This window comes from Rhineura floridana, chromosome 12, assembly GCF_030035675.1.
Source record: "Rhineura floridana isolate rRhiFlo1 chromosome 12, rRhiFlo1.hap2, whole genome shotgun sequence".
In the NCBI taxonomy this organism is placed as follows: Eukaryota; Metazoa; Chordata; class Lepidosauria; order Squamata; family Rhineuridae; genus Rhineura; species Rhineura floridana.
In genome coordinates this window covers 41,820,162-41,838,403 of record NC_084491.1, presented here as the reverse complement: position 1 = coordinate 41,838,403, position 18,242 = coordinate 41,820,162, and the positions used below count along the sequence as shown (strand labels likewise).

General features: G+C 44.5%; 2 protein-coding genes across 2 annotated transcripts; one reads left to right on the top strand and one right to left on the bottom strand.

The window, feature by feature from the left end:
- The first annotated feature begins 965 nt into the window (after positions 1–965).
- LOC133368346 (6-pyruvoyl tetrahydrobiopterin synthase-like) lies at positions 966–6,928 on the top strand. The gene is made up of 5 exons (XM_061592485.1): positions 966–1,063; positions 3,306–3,379; positions 3,957–3,979; positions 4,823–4,879; positions 6,902–6,928. Exons 1-5 carry the CDS (start codon positions 966–968, stop codon positions 6,926–6,928), a joined length of 279 nt encoding a protein of 92 aa, XP_061448469.1.
- On the bottom strand, positions 5,700–14,695 carry LOC133368345 (6-pyruvoyl tetrahydrobiopterin synthase-like). Its single transcript, XM_061592484.1, has 6 exons — positions 14,607–14,695; positions 12,955–13,034; positions 12,263–12,285; positions 9,228–9,284; positions 8,462–8,532; positions 5,700–7,076 (listed from the first exon to the last, which is right to left on the bottom strand). Exons 1-6 carry the CDS (start codon positions 14,693–14,695, stop codon positions 6,935–6,937), a joined length of 462 nt encoding a protein of 153 aa, XP_061448468.1. The 3' UTR covers positions 5,700–6,934.
- Between the last annotated feature and the right edge of the window lie 3,547 nt (positions 14,696–18,242).

Below are 18,242 nucleotides of genomic sequence, written 5' to 3'. Positions count from 1 at the left end.
GCCCCTCATCTCTGATGAGCCTTGGATCTTACCAACACTGACACTGAGTGGCTGGGATCTCTTGACATTGCATGCTCTACAGTGGAAGTTTTCCCTATCTGGGAGGCACTTGATTGATCTTAAGTCTAATCTCCCTCCAGATTTCAAAAGTAAGCTCTCAATTGTTCCTGCGTTCTGATTGTCTTGGAAACCATAAAGCAACATTGATTGGCAATTATGGTAAACCCGTTGCCAGTTCCTAAACAGTTTGTCAGCTAAAGTAAATTGTCCCCGAGGGTGGAGCTGAGCTTGCAGACTCAGAGTAACAAAGCAAGAATTTAGATTTGAGCTACCTAGCTTATCATAAATCTCCAGAATCCCATTCTGAGCCAAAACCACATTTATTTATATTTCATCCATGACAAAATGTCTGAAATGTAAATACAAATGATCCATTTAAGGCTGCATACATACCATACAGTTAAAACACATGCCTTCTCCCCCCCAAATCCTGGGAACTGTAGTTTACCCATCACAGCACCCTTAACAAACAACAGTTCCCAGGATTCTTTGGGGGGAAGCCACATGCTTTAAATGTATGGGGTGTGATACAGCCTAACACTGAGGGGTATGTGTTAACAAGCAGCTCTCCTGACCTTAGAATGCACCCTCCATAGTAGCGTCTCCTTTTCTGAAGAGTCCCAACCCAAATTAGACAACCATTAGACTAATTTTTTTTTTTAAAAAGCACATGTCGATCCTGGCTTTAATCAAGAAGGAGATATGCTGAATTAACTGGTCAAAAACAAAAAGCAATGGTTATGGATGGTCGTTCTATTCAAAGATATTTAGGCCAGGAGATACACTACTTGAATCATGTTTCCCCATCTGATTGCCACTGATCATATGACGACTTGTGAGTATATTTATTCATGCCTCTCCTGAGGGTCTTATCAGCAGATCAGCTCCCGGGACTGCCCCTAACAATGGAGAGTGTAGCAGAAGACAGCAAGCTGAATACCACGGCCAAGATTACCTTCCTTTCATGCACAGAAACCTTTGCAGCCGCCCATAGACCGAGCAGGTAACCATGGGGAAGCTGGATGATGCAGGGTTAGGAGGGGGAAAATATTTCAGATTCATAGGTGCCTAGGTGACCAAGCACCCAGGATTTTCCCATCCCTGGAAAAGAGGATGGATGCGGCCTCTTGGAACAGTGTGCGTGTGCAATGGATACTGGGATGAATAATTCCTTTACCCACAATTCTCTGAGTACAAGGAACCAGTTGCCCAAGATGGCATCTCTGTGCTAACCATCATATCATTCAAAGGGTAAAATTCTAACCAGGTTTGGTTTGAAGGGCAAGAATGGCTAGGGGGTTATTGTTAATGGATCCCCACCCAACATCTGGGAAGAGACTCATCCATAACCTTTATTTCAACTATGCAATATGAACCATTGGGATGTGTTAATTTCAGCTCTCTCTACTGTCCCTCCTCCTCCTCCTTCTTTATTACATTTGTATACCACCCCATAGCCAAAGCTCTCTGGGCTGTTTACAACAATTAAAAACAAATATACAAATTTTAAAACACTTAAAAAAAACAACAATTTAAATGTTTTTAATTTATATGCCCCACTCCACAACTATGGCGAGAGGCAAAGTCAAAGGAGACTCAGAAGTTGTCCCATTCATTTCTGTAGGTTTCTGTCTTCATTGGGTCGCTTGGCTGACAAAAATTCATGCAACAACCAGCCGGCTCGTCTTCAGGGTCCAACAGGCCTCCGTGCAAGTTTATCACTTGAACAAGATAGGGAGCAAGCAGATGGCCTGGGAAAGAGAGTAGGGCCAAGATGGGTGTAAAAAGGGAGATAATTTGGGACATGTTCTCTAGAAAAGAGGGTTTATTTGCCTGAGTTTGGCAATGACATTAAGGGCAGGCTGAGCACTGGGAAAAGGCAGGTGATGGCATCAGAAGGAAAACAGAGAGTTTTGTCCAAGTCGACTCTAAACTGAGGAACAAGGTGCTGGGAAAGGTTGTCCATTGATGGAAGCTTTTCATGATACCTAAAAAATGCATTTTCCCCACTTGCAGTTAAAGGCACAGGAATTGGGGCTGGTCCATGTAAGCTGGCAAACCAAGTTCTGGGACAGAATGAATAAGAATTGCTTTGCACCGGTAGAAAACAGAAAATGATTCCAGCTAATGCTGCGTGGCCTGCAAAGAGATCTAAGAAGTGGACTTCCCACCCTGTTCAGAGGACAAATTCCTCTGAAGGGGCAGTCTGAGAGTCTCTTGCAAAACACATACACAAATATACACAGAGAGAGAATCTTGTGGCTCCTGAAAGAAAGACTAGCAGGTTTTTATTGTGGAAGATGCTTTTTTGAATTAGAGCCCACTTCATCAGACAAATGAAGTGTTATGTAGCACACATACGCAGAGAGAGAGGCAGAGCAAAAGGCAATGAAATGCAAAAGGTGCTGCGTGAGATATGTCTATCCAGGGGTGAACAGAAGGCAGATCAGAATCTGCTGGTAGATCTCTGAGTGATGTGCAGTAGATCAAGGAGGATTCTGATTCCCAATTGTTTAACAATAGCAACAATAAAAATACTGTAGATGGCTGAGCTGAAAAAAGTTTTTTGGGGGTGAAGTTCTGGTTCGTGGATCACGGGGGTTGTGTATCAAGCAAAGCAGATGTGAGACGCCTGCTCACCCCTCATCTATGCAAAGCTCAATGACATGCCAAATAAGCACCGTGACCATCCACAATAGCAGTAATTGGGCATTATTATTTGTGTTACCTGGACAGGATAGGTCTCAGTGAAGGGGAAAGTCAGGAATTGTCAACGACTGTATTGGTGGGACAAGAGGCGTAGCAGTCAGAGTGCTGAACTAGAACCTGGGAGATCAGCGTTCAAGACCCCACTCAGCCATGAAGCTCACTGGAGCTTCACCAGTCGCTGTTTCCCTCAGCCTAACCTAAAATGGGGAGGGAGGAGAACCATGTATGCCAGCCTTGAACCCCTTGGAGAAAAGGTGGGATATAAATGAAGTAATAAAAGGAGGAAGCAGCTGCAGGGAAGCAACACAGGGCTCAGTTAAGGGAGGCTCTTTCACCTGGTATTCAGTGCTATATTGCCTCTGACCATGGAGGCTCCATTTTTAGTTATCCTGGCTAACCACTGATAATAGATGTAGCTTATATGTCTAAGAGGCTTATTTTCTATGCCTGTCTGGAACTGGATTTTCTCTCCTGCTTTTGCCATCTTATTCATCTTGGATGTTTCTCCCTCTCTCCCCCCTCCCCCTTTCTTCCCACAAATCTCTGAATGATGATGAGAACAGGAAGCTTTTTGGCAAATGCAATCAGAGCCATGGGCACAACTATAGAGGTAAAGAGCAGGCCTTTCCAGTGAGTTTTTGTTGCATGCTGCCTCTGTGCTAAGACTGCAGGTGAACTGGAGATGGGCCAACATTGGAAAAGTTTTCCTCTTTGCAGGAAGTGATCCTGTTTGACATTTTTTTCCTGAGAAAACTGGAATGTGAGCAGAGATTTTCACACTGCGGGGGAGTGAAATCAAATGGGGTAAACTCAGCTTCAGTTGGCAAAACTGAGTAGTAAAGGTTTTCCTGGACTGCATCGCTTTAGGGTGCAGGGCTGCTGTATATCTGAATGCTCTTCCACTGGAGAAGAGGGAATACACTGCATGCAGAAAACTAGCAGTGCTTTAGACTAGGTCTGCCTGCCATGCTCATTTTCTATGTACAGGGAGCTGTTTTATTGGGGGGGGGAGCAATCCCGGAAAGGCTTGACCCCCCCCCATCCATCTTTTCTGTTGTTGCAGAGATGAGCTTCAGCTAGAGATGTGTTTTTCTCAACTGTTTGCTGCCACCTTGTGGTACTCAGTAGGGACTGCAATTAATGTTAACAACTCCTCCCCTTGCCCTTTTCCGTCCTCTTTTACTTAGTGACAGTGACCATACGTGGACAGGTATGCTTTATTGTCGTCTTATCTCCCCTGCTGTTCTCATAGAATAGTAGAGTTGCAAGGAGCCTGCAAGGCCACTGAGTCCAACCCCCTATTGTTGTTTGTTTATTCTGTTTCGTTTTAAAAACAGATGTTGTGCTTTTACAAGGATCTGAACTTCTCAGCAGTGTTTGAGAGTCGAGATTTGCATCGGCTGTCATGTTTCAACGCATGGCCGAGAGATCAGAGCCCCTCATTTTTTCATAGGGGCTGCCCTGCTGGATTTCAGCCATCTCCATCCAGTTCAGCCTTTTGCTTCCAGCCATTCAGCCAGCCCAGTGCCTCTGGCCACACATAACCTGGGCACAATGGCCATGTCTTTCCCCTGCCCTTTGTCCGTAGCACCTGGCATTTCGAGGTAGACTGTCTCTGCAAGCTAATATCCATTGAAAAATCTCTCCTCCATTCCTTTTTAGATCACGATAATGTCCATCAGCACATCTTGTCATATTTCCTAGGGTTGATTCCTCTTGTAGTTGTTGTTGTTGTTGCTGCTGCTGCTGCTGTTAATAACAATAATAATAATAATAATAATAAATGCCCAGGAGCAGTCCCAGGCCCTGTGCTTGGTCACAAGGGTAGGCTGTGAATGCTCTGAGAGCTGGGAAAATAAAAAATATGTTGTGATTTTAACAACAACCCCTGCGGTCCTACTGGAAGGAAGGGTGGGATATAAATCAAATAATAAATAACAATAAAACTTTTTTTACATTTATGTACAACACTTAGAAATTCCGAATATGAAGCTATATATACACACCTGAAACAAAAATGAATAAATTGATGTTGTTTGAACTTGCCTTACAGATCGACCCCATCAGTGGCATGTTCATGAATATTTACAAGCTTCAGGAATATATGCAGGTAATTCCATAGTTCCGAGTAAACCCTTTTGCACATCATTGTTATAGATACCTCTCAGACCCAAGTCCTGGTATGGGACCAAGTGGGCAAAGCAGAGGCAGCCTCTTACAGGGCAATCCATTTGTTACTCTGAGCAGGAAGCAAGCCTAAGAACATAACAGAGCAGCCTTGCTGGGTCACAGCACCTTCTTTCTCACAGTGGCCACGCAGATGCCCCAATGGGAGGACCACAAGCAGGGGGTGAAAGCAAGAACTCCATCCTGCTGTTGTTCTCCAGTGACTGGTAATTGTCACTGTGGCCTAATGCCTCTGATCACTAAGATTCAATTACCAACCACAGCCAGTGGCCATTGATAGCCTTATCCTCCATGAATTTGCCTACTCCTCTTTTCCCTACTCCTCTTCTGAAAATGGACTGCCTTCAAGTCGACCCTATGAATAGGGTTTTCATGGTAAGCAGTATTCAGAGGGGGTTTACCATTGGCCTCCAAGTTGGTGGCCATCACTGCCTCCTGTGGGAGCAAATTCCATAGTTTAACTATGCACAGGTACTTTCTTTTGCCTGTTCTGAATCTTACAACATTCGGCTTTATTAGATGACCCGAGTAGGCTCTAGTATTATGCGAGAGGTTGTCCACTGTCCACTTTCTCCACACCATGAATAATTCTATCAAACTCATATCATACCATTTAGTTTTGAAGCTCTTTGGGTGGTGTTCAACACAAATCAGAGAAGACTCATTGATGTTAATGGGCACAACTACACTTTTGTGGCTTTTCTTATTTTCTCTTTACCACAAGAAGCGGAGGGGGAGAAGAATCAAAATCCACTAATTAAACAACATTTAATGGCTACTGGTCACATCTCAGTGGAAGCAGCACAAAACAATAATGATTAACTTTTATATAGCATGACACTTTGCATACATTATCCCTGTGGTCCTTTCAACAATACTGTAAGAGAGGGGGAAATAGTTATCCCCATATCACAAGGCCGACATCAAAAAGGGTGGCTTGCCGAAGGTTACGATCTGAGTTCATGGCAGATCTGAAGTGGGGGCTCTTATATCTGCCTGCACGGTCAGAGGCAGCATGCTTCTGAATACCAGTTGCTGGAAACCACAGGAGAGAGTGCACTCAGGTCCTGCTAGCGGGATTCCATAGATATCTGGCTGCCCACTGTGAGAACAGGATACTGGACTAGATAGGCCACTGGCCTGATCCAGGTACAGGGCTCTTCTTATAATCTTATCTATGAGTAAAGGGAAGAGACCGCAGCCAACTCAATGGGGGAGTACATGCAGATGGCCCCAAGTTTAATCCACAGCGTCTCCAGCTAGCAGCAAACCCTCTTGATTGCACTACGCAGTTCCCGACAAGCTCCATAGTGCAGCCAATCCCAGTGGGGCTTGCTGTCAGTGCTAATCACTTGATCAGCAGGGTCAATGAGCCCCATTTGCCAAGCAGCAATTAGGAGCTCATATTAAGCACCCGATTGTTCCTTTGGAGTTGCGTCCTTAACTGCCCCAGGCCTGATGCCACGTATGACATTGTGTGGGTGAGGTGGCCTTGATTTGGGGAAAATGGCCTTGCAGGACGAACTGGGGCCTGTACTGGGCCTAACTGGGCCTGCAGGGCAGAGGTTCCCCACTCCTGAGATAAAAGGATCAGGTGGCACGTGAAAGGAAAGACCTTCTCTGCCTCTGACTGATAGTCTGTTGCCAGTCAGAGTGAGAACTCTGAATTTTGAAAAGGCGTGAATCTTCTCTTGTGCCATCTAAATGGATACAGATACAAAAGAACACAGAAACTATATCTTCTTCACTGTTTGGGGGGGGAAAACGGCACGCTTTGACTTAAAAACATCAAACCAGCAGCAAATTTCAACAGCACAGAACTGCATAAAATATCCACTTCTCGTATAGAATATCTTTAACAAACAGGCGACAGTCTACATGTCTGATGGCTACACTTATCAGATGATGTTCATTAATCCACTGACTGATTGGGTTCTTTCTCCAGCACCAGTTCAAAGGCATCAAGATATGAATGTCTTCATTTCTCAGGAACAGTCTCCTCTCCCTTGTAAACAACAACATTCTTGTCTGTTTCGTATACTTTGACTTTATAAAGAGTCCCCTTAGGAAGGCACTTCTGGAGGTTTTCCCAGATGAATACAGCAACATTCTCTGTAGTACTGCAAGAAAAAATTGTGAGAGTTAGCTATTCTGCCCTTCTAGTGCAGATTTCTGTCATCTTCACACACACCTCGGATGTTCCTACTCCAGAGAGAGAAGCTGCTGCAGATCACTGCACAATGAGGTACGAGAGTCCTCTGTTGACGTAACCTTTATACCCTTCCACACACTTCTTTGAATGTTTTTGCCAATTATTTTTGAGTTTCATAAAACTTTTTTGCGCTAATCCAAAACAGGTTATCTGGGCACTCATATTAGAAACTGCTGCCGAGGAAGATTTGCCCTCTTCACTAAGAGTAGACACTGGCAAGGGCTACCCCAGCTACAAGTACTGCAACTGCATCAAAACAGATCCTCCACCCAAATCAGTGTGGTGTTAATCAGGCAGGATGGCTGCACATCTGAGGATAAACCATAACCTTGGCAAAGGAATCCGACAAGCTTCAGAAAGACCAGCTGAGAAATAAGAGATGGAATGCCCATCCCAGGTAACTGCTAATGCTCACTGCTGCCCTTTAATCCAGCTGTACAAAAATCCAAGCATGGCTGTTCCATATGGTGCAGGGCATGGATGATTCCTTGGTTTCAACACAACCAGCTTCTAGCCCTCATTGCTGGCTACAGCTTACAAGAGTGCAGGCACTATGCGTTAGAAGCTAACCTTTCCCCCTCAAGCAATCAACATCTCACTCACTCACTCACCCAGCCCCTCTTTCCATGAGTACAACATCCAACGGTACTCTGCATTTGTCTCTGCTGAGTTTCATTTTGGTAGTTTTGGCCCAAGTCCCATTCTGCCAAGGTCATTCTGAATTTTATTCCTGTCTTCTGAGGCATTAGCAATCCCATTCCAGTTTTGTGTGATCTGCAAATCTGACAAGGATTCTGTCCAAACCATCATCTAAGTCACTAATAAAGATGCTGTTGAGTCCCAGGAGTGAACCCTGCTTGAACATTTCCCCCAGTTTGATGAGGAACAATGGATGAGCTCTCTGGGTTCTCCAACCCACTGTGAAACTACCCAACTGTATTATCACCTGCCCAGAGGTGGGTGACCTGTGGTCCTCCAGATGTTGTTAAACCACAAATCCCACCATCCCTAGCCATTGGCCAAGCTGGTTGGGGCCAATGGGGCTGGAGTTCAGCAACATCTGGAGGGCCACAGGTCGCCCACCTCGGATGAAGACTGCATTTCATCTGTTTGCTATCAAAATATCACGGGGGACTTTGTCAAACGTTTTGCTGACATCAAGATTAAATTATGCCTACACCATTCCCACAATCCACTAAGCTAGTTACCTAATATGAAGAGAGAGATAAGATTAATCGTGCAAGAGGAATTTAACAGCCCCGGTTCATCATGAAGTGGGGGAAGTTTGCCTACCTTACAACATTGGCAAAATAGGGGACATCCTTATCCAGATTCTTGTGATCAAGAGGCTCCATAATAGCTTCCTGAGAAAGACAGAAGGGAGGTTGAGCAGCTATGTCCATGGCCAGTGTGGTGTAGGGGTCAGAGTGCTGGACTAGGACCTGGGAGACCTGGATTCAAATCCCCACTCAGCCACGAAGCTCACTGAGTGACCTTAGGCCAGTCACCATCTCTCAGCCTAGCCTACCTCACACAGTTGCTGTGAGGACAAAATGGGGAGGCCACCTTGAGCTCCCTAGCGAATAAATAACAAACATATAATAATTAATAATAACATGTAAATAAAAATGAACGAAAGCCTGCTCTGTCCGCATACTGGCAGTTGGTTCGTCTTATAGGTGCCTAATTATGTCTATTTCAGTGGGTTGCTTCTGATCAGGTTGCTGCATCTCATGATCTGCATCTCATGTAGGAAGGTGGGAGAGAAATATTTCATTGCTCCAATTGTTGAGTCCCCAACATTCTCGCACAGGATTCAAAAGAACTCTCATGCACAGAAGTCTCCCACTGAGGAACCTTTCCCAAAGTAGCGACACATATTGCTCCGGAGGATACATCCCCGCCACTAAGATCGAGGGAGACAAGCAACTCATTGGCCACCTACCTCTGGCCTTGGCTTAGGAGGCTGATGCATCCCCTGCCTCTTCTCACAAGCCCTCAAGGTTGCGCTCACCGCCTGCCCACCCCCACTCATTCAATGAAAACACAGTGTTGTTACCTCCATGTAGCCTTTCAGATCAGTGAGGTTGATCACCATCCCTGTAACAGGATCAATCTGCAAGACAAACGCAAGCAGAGTCTGAACTGAGAGTCATCGGCTGCAGTCCTAAAAGCAAAGGCATCGGGAAGGCCCACTGTCTGACATCCACGGGGCTTCTGAGAAAAACTGCCTCAGCTTACGGTCCAAAACTGTATGCAACTTTCTGGCAAATATGGCAACACCCCAGGGCCAATGAGCAAGATGGGGCAGGTTCAACGCCAGAAGGGGAACTGTCATGTCCAAAGAAGAGAGTGCCACAACAGGTCCTCCTTCACAAAACACACCTAAGTGTGGAGAAAGTGAACAGGGATATGTTTTTCTCACACACACTCTCTCTCCTAACACTAGAACTCGGGGCCATCCAATGAAACGGCACACTGAAAAGTTCAGGATGGACAAAAGAAAGGACTTCACACAGACAGCATGCAGTAAAACTTTGGAATTTGTTGCCACAAGCTATAGCGATGGGTACCAACATGGATGGCTTTAAAAGAGGAACAGACAAATTCATGGAGGATTATAAGGCTATCAGCAATGACTATACTCCACTCCCACTGTTGGGGGCCTCTGAAGACCGGTTGCTGGGAACCGGAAGTGGGGAGAGGGCTTTTGCACTCAGCTCCTGCTTGTGGCCTTCCCACTGGGACATCTGTCTGGCCACTGTGAGGACAAAGTGCTAGAAAAGCTGGCTCTTGGCCTCAGCCAGCAGGGCTCTTCCTATGAGCGGAAAGGAGCAAAAAAGCTACATATTCCATAACGGAACCATCAAAGACATTTGTCTATCTGTGACCAACTCTCAGCCTTAGTCCATAACAAAGACGAACAGGTTGGTAGCCAAAATCTCACACTGCGTAACGACTCTTTGAATAGCCTGTTTAAATACCGGCCTTAGCAGAAGGCCTTGCCGCCCCAGTGAGAGCCAAAATGTAACTTTTCTGCAGCTCACGCTTTGCCACGTATGTTGGACTTTGATCTCTCACAGTTGGTGAGAGAACATGAGCTCTGCCTGATGGGGCGACTTGTTATAGGCCACAGACATAAGATTTTGCAGCCCTGATGTGGGAGAAATTCTGTTTTAGACAACACAGAAAAGTGTATGCAACCTCACAGCACCCTCGACAGCTGCAAGAAATTAGGGAAGTCTGTCTGGAGCTCCCAGTGATGGACGGAAGTTTTCTATGTTCAAGTTTGTTATCAAAAAGTTTGACGTTGCAATCAAAACTGAGAAGTTTTGATTGCGGGGAGCAGGAGGAAGAGAAATTGTTTGAACTGACTGCCTTTTCTTCTTTCAGGCATTTACTTTGTGCCAAGTCCTCCTCCCTGCAAGACACAGTTCTAAATCAAACTGCAGACCAGATCTATTCAAGACAGTAACGTCAGAATTTTACCCTTCAGCTCTCTGGAAAAGCTCTGGAACTTTTCTCACTCAGAAAAGGCAATTATCTGATTCCCAGTACAATTGGGTCTAAGAAATCAGAAATTAATGCCTGGGCTTTTTTAAGGCAAAGGGATCCGGTAAAACAGAAACAGCATTGCTTCCGGCATGCTTGATGCTTTGTGCCCCAAACTGGAAAACTCAAGGCATGAGGCTTCCCTGTCCTTTACACATGGCTTCTTGTAACTCCCTCATAGCCCCTAACAAAAAGCTAGCCCCGTATGGTCTACTCTGATTGGCAGGAGCTCTCTGGGTTCTCAAGCAGAGGATGTTTCCATCACCTGCTAACTTAAAACCCTTCCGCTGCAGATCACAGAAAAGTAGAGTTGGAAGGGGCCTATAAGGCCATCAAGTCCAACCCCCTGCTTAATGCAGGAATCCAAATCAAAGCATTCCCATGTGGGGGACTGAATCTGGGAACCTGTCCATGCAAAGCAGGGGCTCTGCTGCTCAGCTCTAGCCATTTGGCAATAATCTGGACCACTTTTGTCTTCTCCTCCCCATATTCTCTCCATGACAAAAACCATCACGGCAACAGTTTCACATCTTTGAGTAATGAAGAAACAACTGCCAGAATCACAAGATGTAGACAATTATAGCTTTCTTGGTGTAGAGATCACCCTTGGACTTCACCTGGAAAGGATGCCCAGTCCCAGTTCTGAAGCTGGAGGAGGGAGGCACCACAGCTTGGAAGCAAGGAAGGAAAGCCTGGATGCACATGGCAAACAGTTTTGTGCCTTGAAAGTGAACCCAGGAATGTTGGAGAATCCAGAATCAGAAGCGAGTTTGTTGAAGGCAGTATGTCTCCGAATACCAGATGCTGGAGCCCACAGGAGGGGAGAGTTCTGTTGCACTCAAGTCCTGTCTGTGGGCTTCCCAAGAAGTGACATCTGGCTGGCCACCGTGAGAACAGGATAGGATGCTGGACGAGAGGGGCCACTGGCCGGATCCAGATGTTCCCTTCCCCAACATGAAGGAAACCCATTTTTCCACCCTCAACACTAGCAATTGCCGAGAAGAACCTCCATCTAGGTTGAAATCCAAAAACCACAGTATGGGCAGTACCTTTACTAAGGCCAAAATGTTGCAAAGCGAAGACTGGACAAAACCCAGGTTGGTAGATAACTAGAACCTAGAAATATCATGCTGGAACCGGTACTTGGACACCTTCTGGACTTTCATGCCTTCTTGGAATTGTAACTGTCATGAGCCAATTTTCTGTTATGATATGCAAGGATGTAAGGAGGAATGTTGTTTCCATTTAATTTAATTTTTGTATATTGTATTGTTTATATTGTATATTATTGTATTTTTATACCTGTGTTTATTTTTCTTGTATAAATAAACAAATAATAAAAAATAAGAAATGTAAAAGTAATTACTGACCATGGGCAGATTGCAAAGGAGGGGGGGAGGGGGGGAGGGGGGGAGGAAGGTTTACTATTTTGTTGTAAGTAGTCTGACTGTGTTCCTCTTTATTAAAGTATTTTTTTTTTAAATCATGTTGGTGCCTAAACATCTGAGACATTTTGCAAACTCTTGAAAAGACCACGCTTACCTCTCCACGCACAGTTACTGCCACTGGGGGGGAGGGACAGGGGAAAAAAAAACAAAAATACCAAGTTAGGGTGGGTGTCAAGATAAGATAAATAATTAGGAAAACATACACAGAGATACTTATCAATTTCAGCAAAAAAAAAAAACCTTTCCATTTCATCTTCCTCTGCCCACCTTCAGTCCCTCTCAAAGGCTCATTTAACAGATCCACAGCCAACACGGGAGGTCTGGAGATACCAAATAGTTACAATTTATTCCTCCTTCTTATACCAAACTTCTGCTGACTTCCACAAAGGGCAACTTGTAATTTAATGATTTTCCTCTACAGGGGAATAATCTTATTTCAAGAATGCAAAATTCACATGGATTTTGCAAAAAAAACAAGTGTACAGAGTAGTCTTTTTCTTTCCAATCCACATTAATTTTCCATTCCAATGCAAGGTTTCCAACACATATGCTTTCACAGAAGTAGAAGAAGATATTCTCCAAAGGAATATCACCTGCACATGAATACCTCCTCCATAATATACCACATCGAATACACCAAGCTTATCAGGCATAAGTACAAACAAGCCCGCTTTAGAAGAGTTTAGTCGGTAAGGCTCTTGGCTCAAATCCTATCCTAATACCAGGAGTTTTAAAACTACACCCTGCTGTGGCTGTAGATGAGTATTCAGTTTAGCTGGTCTTCACCTTTGTAGTTGTGTCCATGTCCATTGGGGTTATTGCATTTCCCCAAAAGTTTCAGATTTTCTTCATCACTCAGCAAGTTGCTGTGGAGGGGAGAAGGACTGCATTAAAGAATTAGTTACTAGTGCATATTTTCACTGATTTAAATATGTGCGGTGGGCCAGCTTTTGTTTTTCCTACAGTTTTAACACCAGTTTTATACACATTTCAGGCTAGTTTTTCATTCCACGCATGTCCATCACCAGAGAAGAAAGCAGAGCTTGTTCTCCCTTTTCTTTTTTGACAAAGACATTTTAGAAGAGCACTGTACTTCATGACCAGCACTTCCTTTCCAGAGCTTTTACTTGCATGATTTTTAAATCATAGGAATCTAGACTGGGTGATTCAAGGACAGCTCGCAATCAAATATAATGAAAAGGCAAAAAAATTAGTCAGGCTCTTTTAGAGGATGAAAAAATACACGTAACTAGCTGCAGAAATAATTTGGGGAACATTTTCACATGTAAGGATTGCAGTCATTCCTGAAGACATTTACTCACGAGTAGGCCCCACTGAGTCCAACACTGAATATTTCTTAGTAAAAGTGCAAGACCTGAAGAATCTACAAAGTTAGCCCCCCCACCCCTGATTTGGGGGTAGAGGACAAAAGGGAAAGCTGAGGTCTAGGTCCATCATTCCTCTACCGCCAACACTGCAGAGACGCAGGACTGAGAAACACAGCTGTCTGCGCCTCCCTTGCTCATGTCTACTTCATGTTTGGAAACACAGCTCTCCACTTTCACTCTTTTGCATGTTTCCATGAGACACAACTGCATGTCCTAATCCTCACACCATATAAAGGGGTGAATTAGCACTGAGCAGGTGAGCAAGATACAACTGTGGTTGGTCAGTGGTGAGAGGGAAGGTTGTACTTTGCGCATGCTCAGAGGTATTTTCCCTTCTCCCCAATTTCATCATGACTCACTTTGGTATTGCAAGCAGATTCCAAGGCTCAGCCCTGGTATAAATGAAACCTTGGGGAAAACATTTTTTTTAAAAAAAACCCAGCACATTTATCTTGCTCTGCAACAAAACGAGTTGGACACACTGTACATGCTCAAAGATACTATCCATAATCCTTATACCTTGCTTGAGAGCTCACTTTTGGTATGACAACCATTCTGAGGCTGAGCCCCTGCACCAACATTCACACACACACAGCCACACTCCATACAGGAAAAAAATGGCAACCAATCATCATCCTTTCTTGTATGCATACAATACGCTCTGAACACTTCCTATACACACTTGCTGCTGTGGTGTCGATGTCGAAAACACACACTGTAATTTTTTAAAGAAGTGGGATACCTCCATATTTCTTATTTGCTCAGCACTTTGCACATACTCAGAGGCACTCTCTCCTTTAACCTTAACGTCTCATAGAACTAGGAGTCTCAACCACGACCTTGTTGCAAAAAGACTCCTAGGCTGAGCTTTGGTGTACAGGCAGTCAAGGAGGGAGCGCACAAGCAACCCCACCCCACCCCGGGGGAAAAAAACAAACAAACAACCACTCCTGCGCATGCGCACAAACACAGCTCGCCCCCACCCCACATTTTCAGCAAACAGCCAAAATGGAGCGCTTCTCGGTTATCTTTCCCCCACGCCCCCAGCACCTGTGTAGCAGGTGGGAGGCACTGAAGCAGATGTAGTGGGAGACCCTAGCCAGGCGGCTAGGCCCAGCAAAGCGCAAAGGTGTCGCCATAGCAATGCCGGGCAGGCGACACTCTCTCATTTTTTTCCGCCGGGCCTGCGCTTCAAGGTTTCACGGCGGTACTGAGCCTGCGCAGCGTGCCGAGGACGCATGCTCAGTAGCGGCCATTGACACCTCCTTATCTCCCCCTGCCCTCCTTTGGAGCAAGGATGCCATTGGCAGAAGGACCTCGAGGGAACAGTTTTGTTGCTGTTTGGAAAGTTTGTGCAAGAGCTGCAGAACGGTGCCAAGACCGGTCTCCCAATGCATCCACTGACCTTACGCATTACACAGATGATCTTTATGGAAGAAAATGTTAGATAGATTAGAGTTGCATTGTAGTTCCCCTGAGATTAATTTGTTATGTGCCTTCAAGCCGATCACGACGTATGGTGACCCTATGAATCAACGACCTCCAAGAGCATCTGATATAAACCACACTGTTCAGATCTTGTAAGTTCAGGTCTGGAATCAATCCATCTCTTGTTTGGCCTTCCTCTTTTTCTACTCCCTTCTCATTTCCCCCCATTATTGTCTTATCTAGTAAATTGTATCTTCTCAGTATGTGTCCAATGATAACCTCAGTTTCATTATTTTAGCTTCTAGTGACAGTTCTGGTTTAATTTGTTCTAACACGCAATTATTTGTCTTTTTTGCAGTCCATAGTATGTGCAAACCTCAGTAGGGGTAGTTAAGGTCCATTAACACTAAAGTCGGGATCATTCAGACCATGGTATTCCCAATCTCTATGTATGGATGTGAAAGTTGGACAGTGAAAAAAGCAGATAAGAGAAAAATCAACTCATTTGAAATGTGGTGTTGGAGGAGAGCTTTGCGCATACCATGGACTGCGAAAAAGACAAATAATTGGGTGTCAGAACAAATTAAACCAGAACTGTCATATTTGTCACGTTATGCAATGTGCTGCTTAATGAAGTGAAGTGAAACTTAACAATCACTTGTGAAGAAGCTATGGAATCAGACTTAAAAACCTTTATTTCACATTTCGATACTCTGCAATGTAACTTCAAAAAGTTGCAGCTTTGGGAGGTGATGCCAATGACTTTGTTGCACCAAAAAACATACGTATGACACAAAATTTATGGACATAGATACCATGGTTCATGAGATAGGTGCTACAGAAGGATGGCTGGAGGTCATTTTGGGCAATGGCTTCCACAGACTCATGCCAGCCTGCTCATGATATCTACCCATTTTTTCTGCATTCTAAACCATGTCTTCTGTGTCATCCAAGGGGAAATTACCAGCAGTAATTAAATTCCTACAAAAGTCTGTCACAAGGATGGGACTAATTTCCTAGATATGGGGAAACTTCCCTGAAGGTAAGAAGCTTGCAAAGCTGTCACAGAGCCAAAATAAAACATATGCATGCATTTAATTTTGATTGATGGCTCTGAATGGAGCACAGCCTCAATGATTAACAACGAAGTGGCATTTTTTTCCTTGCCTTTACCTTAAGCTATGGATGAACCCAATTACTTCCTACCCTTATGATCCAGCTTCTGAAGAGATGGTAGTGTGTCTTTTCAGTCATATGGCCTGCAAACATTAATTTATTTATTCGTCTGGTGAAGAGTTACAGAAACACACACACACAGTGGAGACTGGTGGCTCTGATGTTGGTGGGGTAGGGAATCCACTCTGGGCTTTAATGTGAACTTTCAAGGAGCTGTCCAAGGCGTGATACAGATACCAAATGGGATAAAAAATATCAACTTATGAGTCTTGTTGAAAAGACAGTAGAGATGGTGCCAGTCTGGAACATAATAAGTTCCAAAGCGTAGGTGCTGTCACACTAAAGGCCCAATTCCAACACTATACACAATGGACTTCCAGATAAGATGTATCTGCAGGATACCCTCTCCCACAGACAATAGCAATCAAATGGCTATACAAGGGATGAGATGGTACTTTATGTAACCAGAGAGTGGATAACTGAATCATAAAGAACAGTAGTTTGTTAAGGGTCCTGGAAGAATTGAAGCTCCATGAGGGATTAACTACAATTCCCAGGATTGTGGGGGGGAAGGCCATGTGCTTTAAGTGGGTGTTAAATGTACAGTGTATACCCAGCAGCCATAAAATATTTAAAGAAAAAGAATAATCAAATAGTAAAGTTAGAAGGGGTCTGTAAAGCCGTCAAGTCCAACCCCCTTCTCAGTGCAGGAGTCCAGGTTAAAGCATCCCTGACGGATGGCTGTCCAGCGGCCTCTTGAAGGCCTCCAGGGTTAGAGAGCCCACCACCTCTCTACATAATGGGTTCCATTGTTGTACTGCTCCAACAGTTGTTCAGAGGCTGGACAGCGATCTGCGGGAGATGCTCTAGCTATGGATTTCCTGCTGTGAGCAGGGAGTTGGACTCGATGGCCTACAAGGCCCCTTCCAACTCTAGGATTCTACGTTTCTATGATTCAGCTGAAATACGGTTCCCTGCAACTTGAGCCTTGTCTTGCACTCTGGGATGATCAACAAGAGATCCTGGCCCTCCTCTCTGAGACAATCTTTCAAGTACCTGAAGAATGCTATCATATCTCCCCTCAGTCTTCTCCTCCCAAGGATAAACATGCCCAGTTCTTTCAGTCTCTCCTCACAGGGTTTTGTTTCCAGTCCCCTGATCATCCTTGTTGCCCTCCTGTGAGCCTGTTCCAGTTTGTCTGCATCATTCTTAAAGTGCAGTGTCCAGAACTGGACACAATACTCAATATGAGGCCTAACCAGTGCCAAATCAAGGAGAACTATTACTTCATGCAGTCAGGAAATGATACTTCTGTTAATGCAGCCTAAAATAGCATTTGCCTTTTTTTGCAGCCACATCATACTGTTGGCTCATACTCAGCTTGTTATCAACAGCAATTCCAAGATCCTTCTCACCTGTAATACTGTTGAGGCAAGTATCCCCCATCTTATAACTGCATTTTGTTTCTTTTTCCTGGGTGTGGAACTTTGTAGTTATCCCTGTTAAATTTCATTCTGTTGTTTTCAGCCCAGTGCTCCAGCCTATCAAGATCATTTCAGTTTTGTTTCTGTCTTCCAGGGTATTAGCTATCCCTCTCAATTTTGTGTCATCTGCAGATCTGATAAGCATTCCCTGCACCTCCTTATCCAAGTTATTAATAAAAATGTGGAAGAACACTGGCCCAGGACTGAGCCTTGTGGTATCTTGCTCATACCTTCCTCCAGTTTGAGAAAGAACCATTGATAAGCACTATTTGAGTACAATTTTGTAGTCAGCTGTGGATCCACCTGACAGTTGTTCCATCCAAACTGCATGTAGCTAGCTTGCTAATCAGAATATCATGGGGTACTTTCTCAATAGCTTTGCTGAAGTCAAGATATATTATGTCCCCAGTATTCCCGTAGTCTGATCAAAAACTTGAGAAAAGATTAGTCTGGCGGGATTTGTTCTTGACAAATTCATGTTGGCTTCTAGTAATCACTGCATTGTTTTCCAGACTGGTGAGGACCAGAGGGAGGGCCTTTTCAATAGTGGCCCCCACCCTGTGGAATTCTCTCCCAAATGATCTCCGCCATGCCCCTT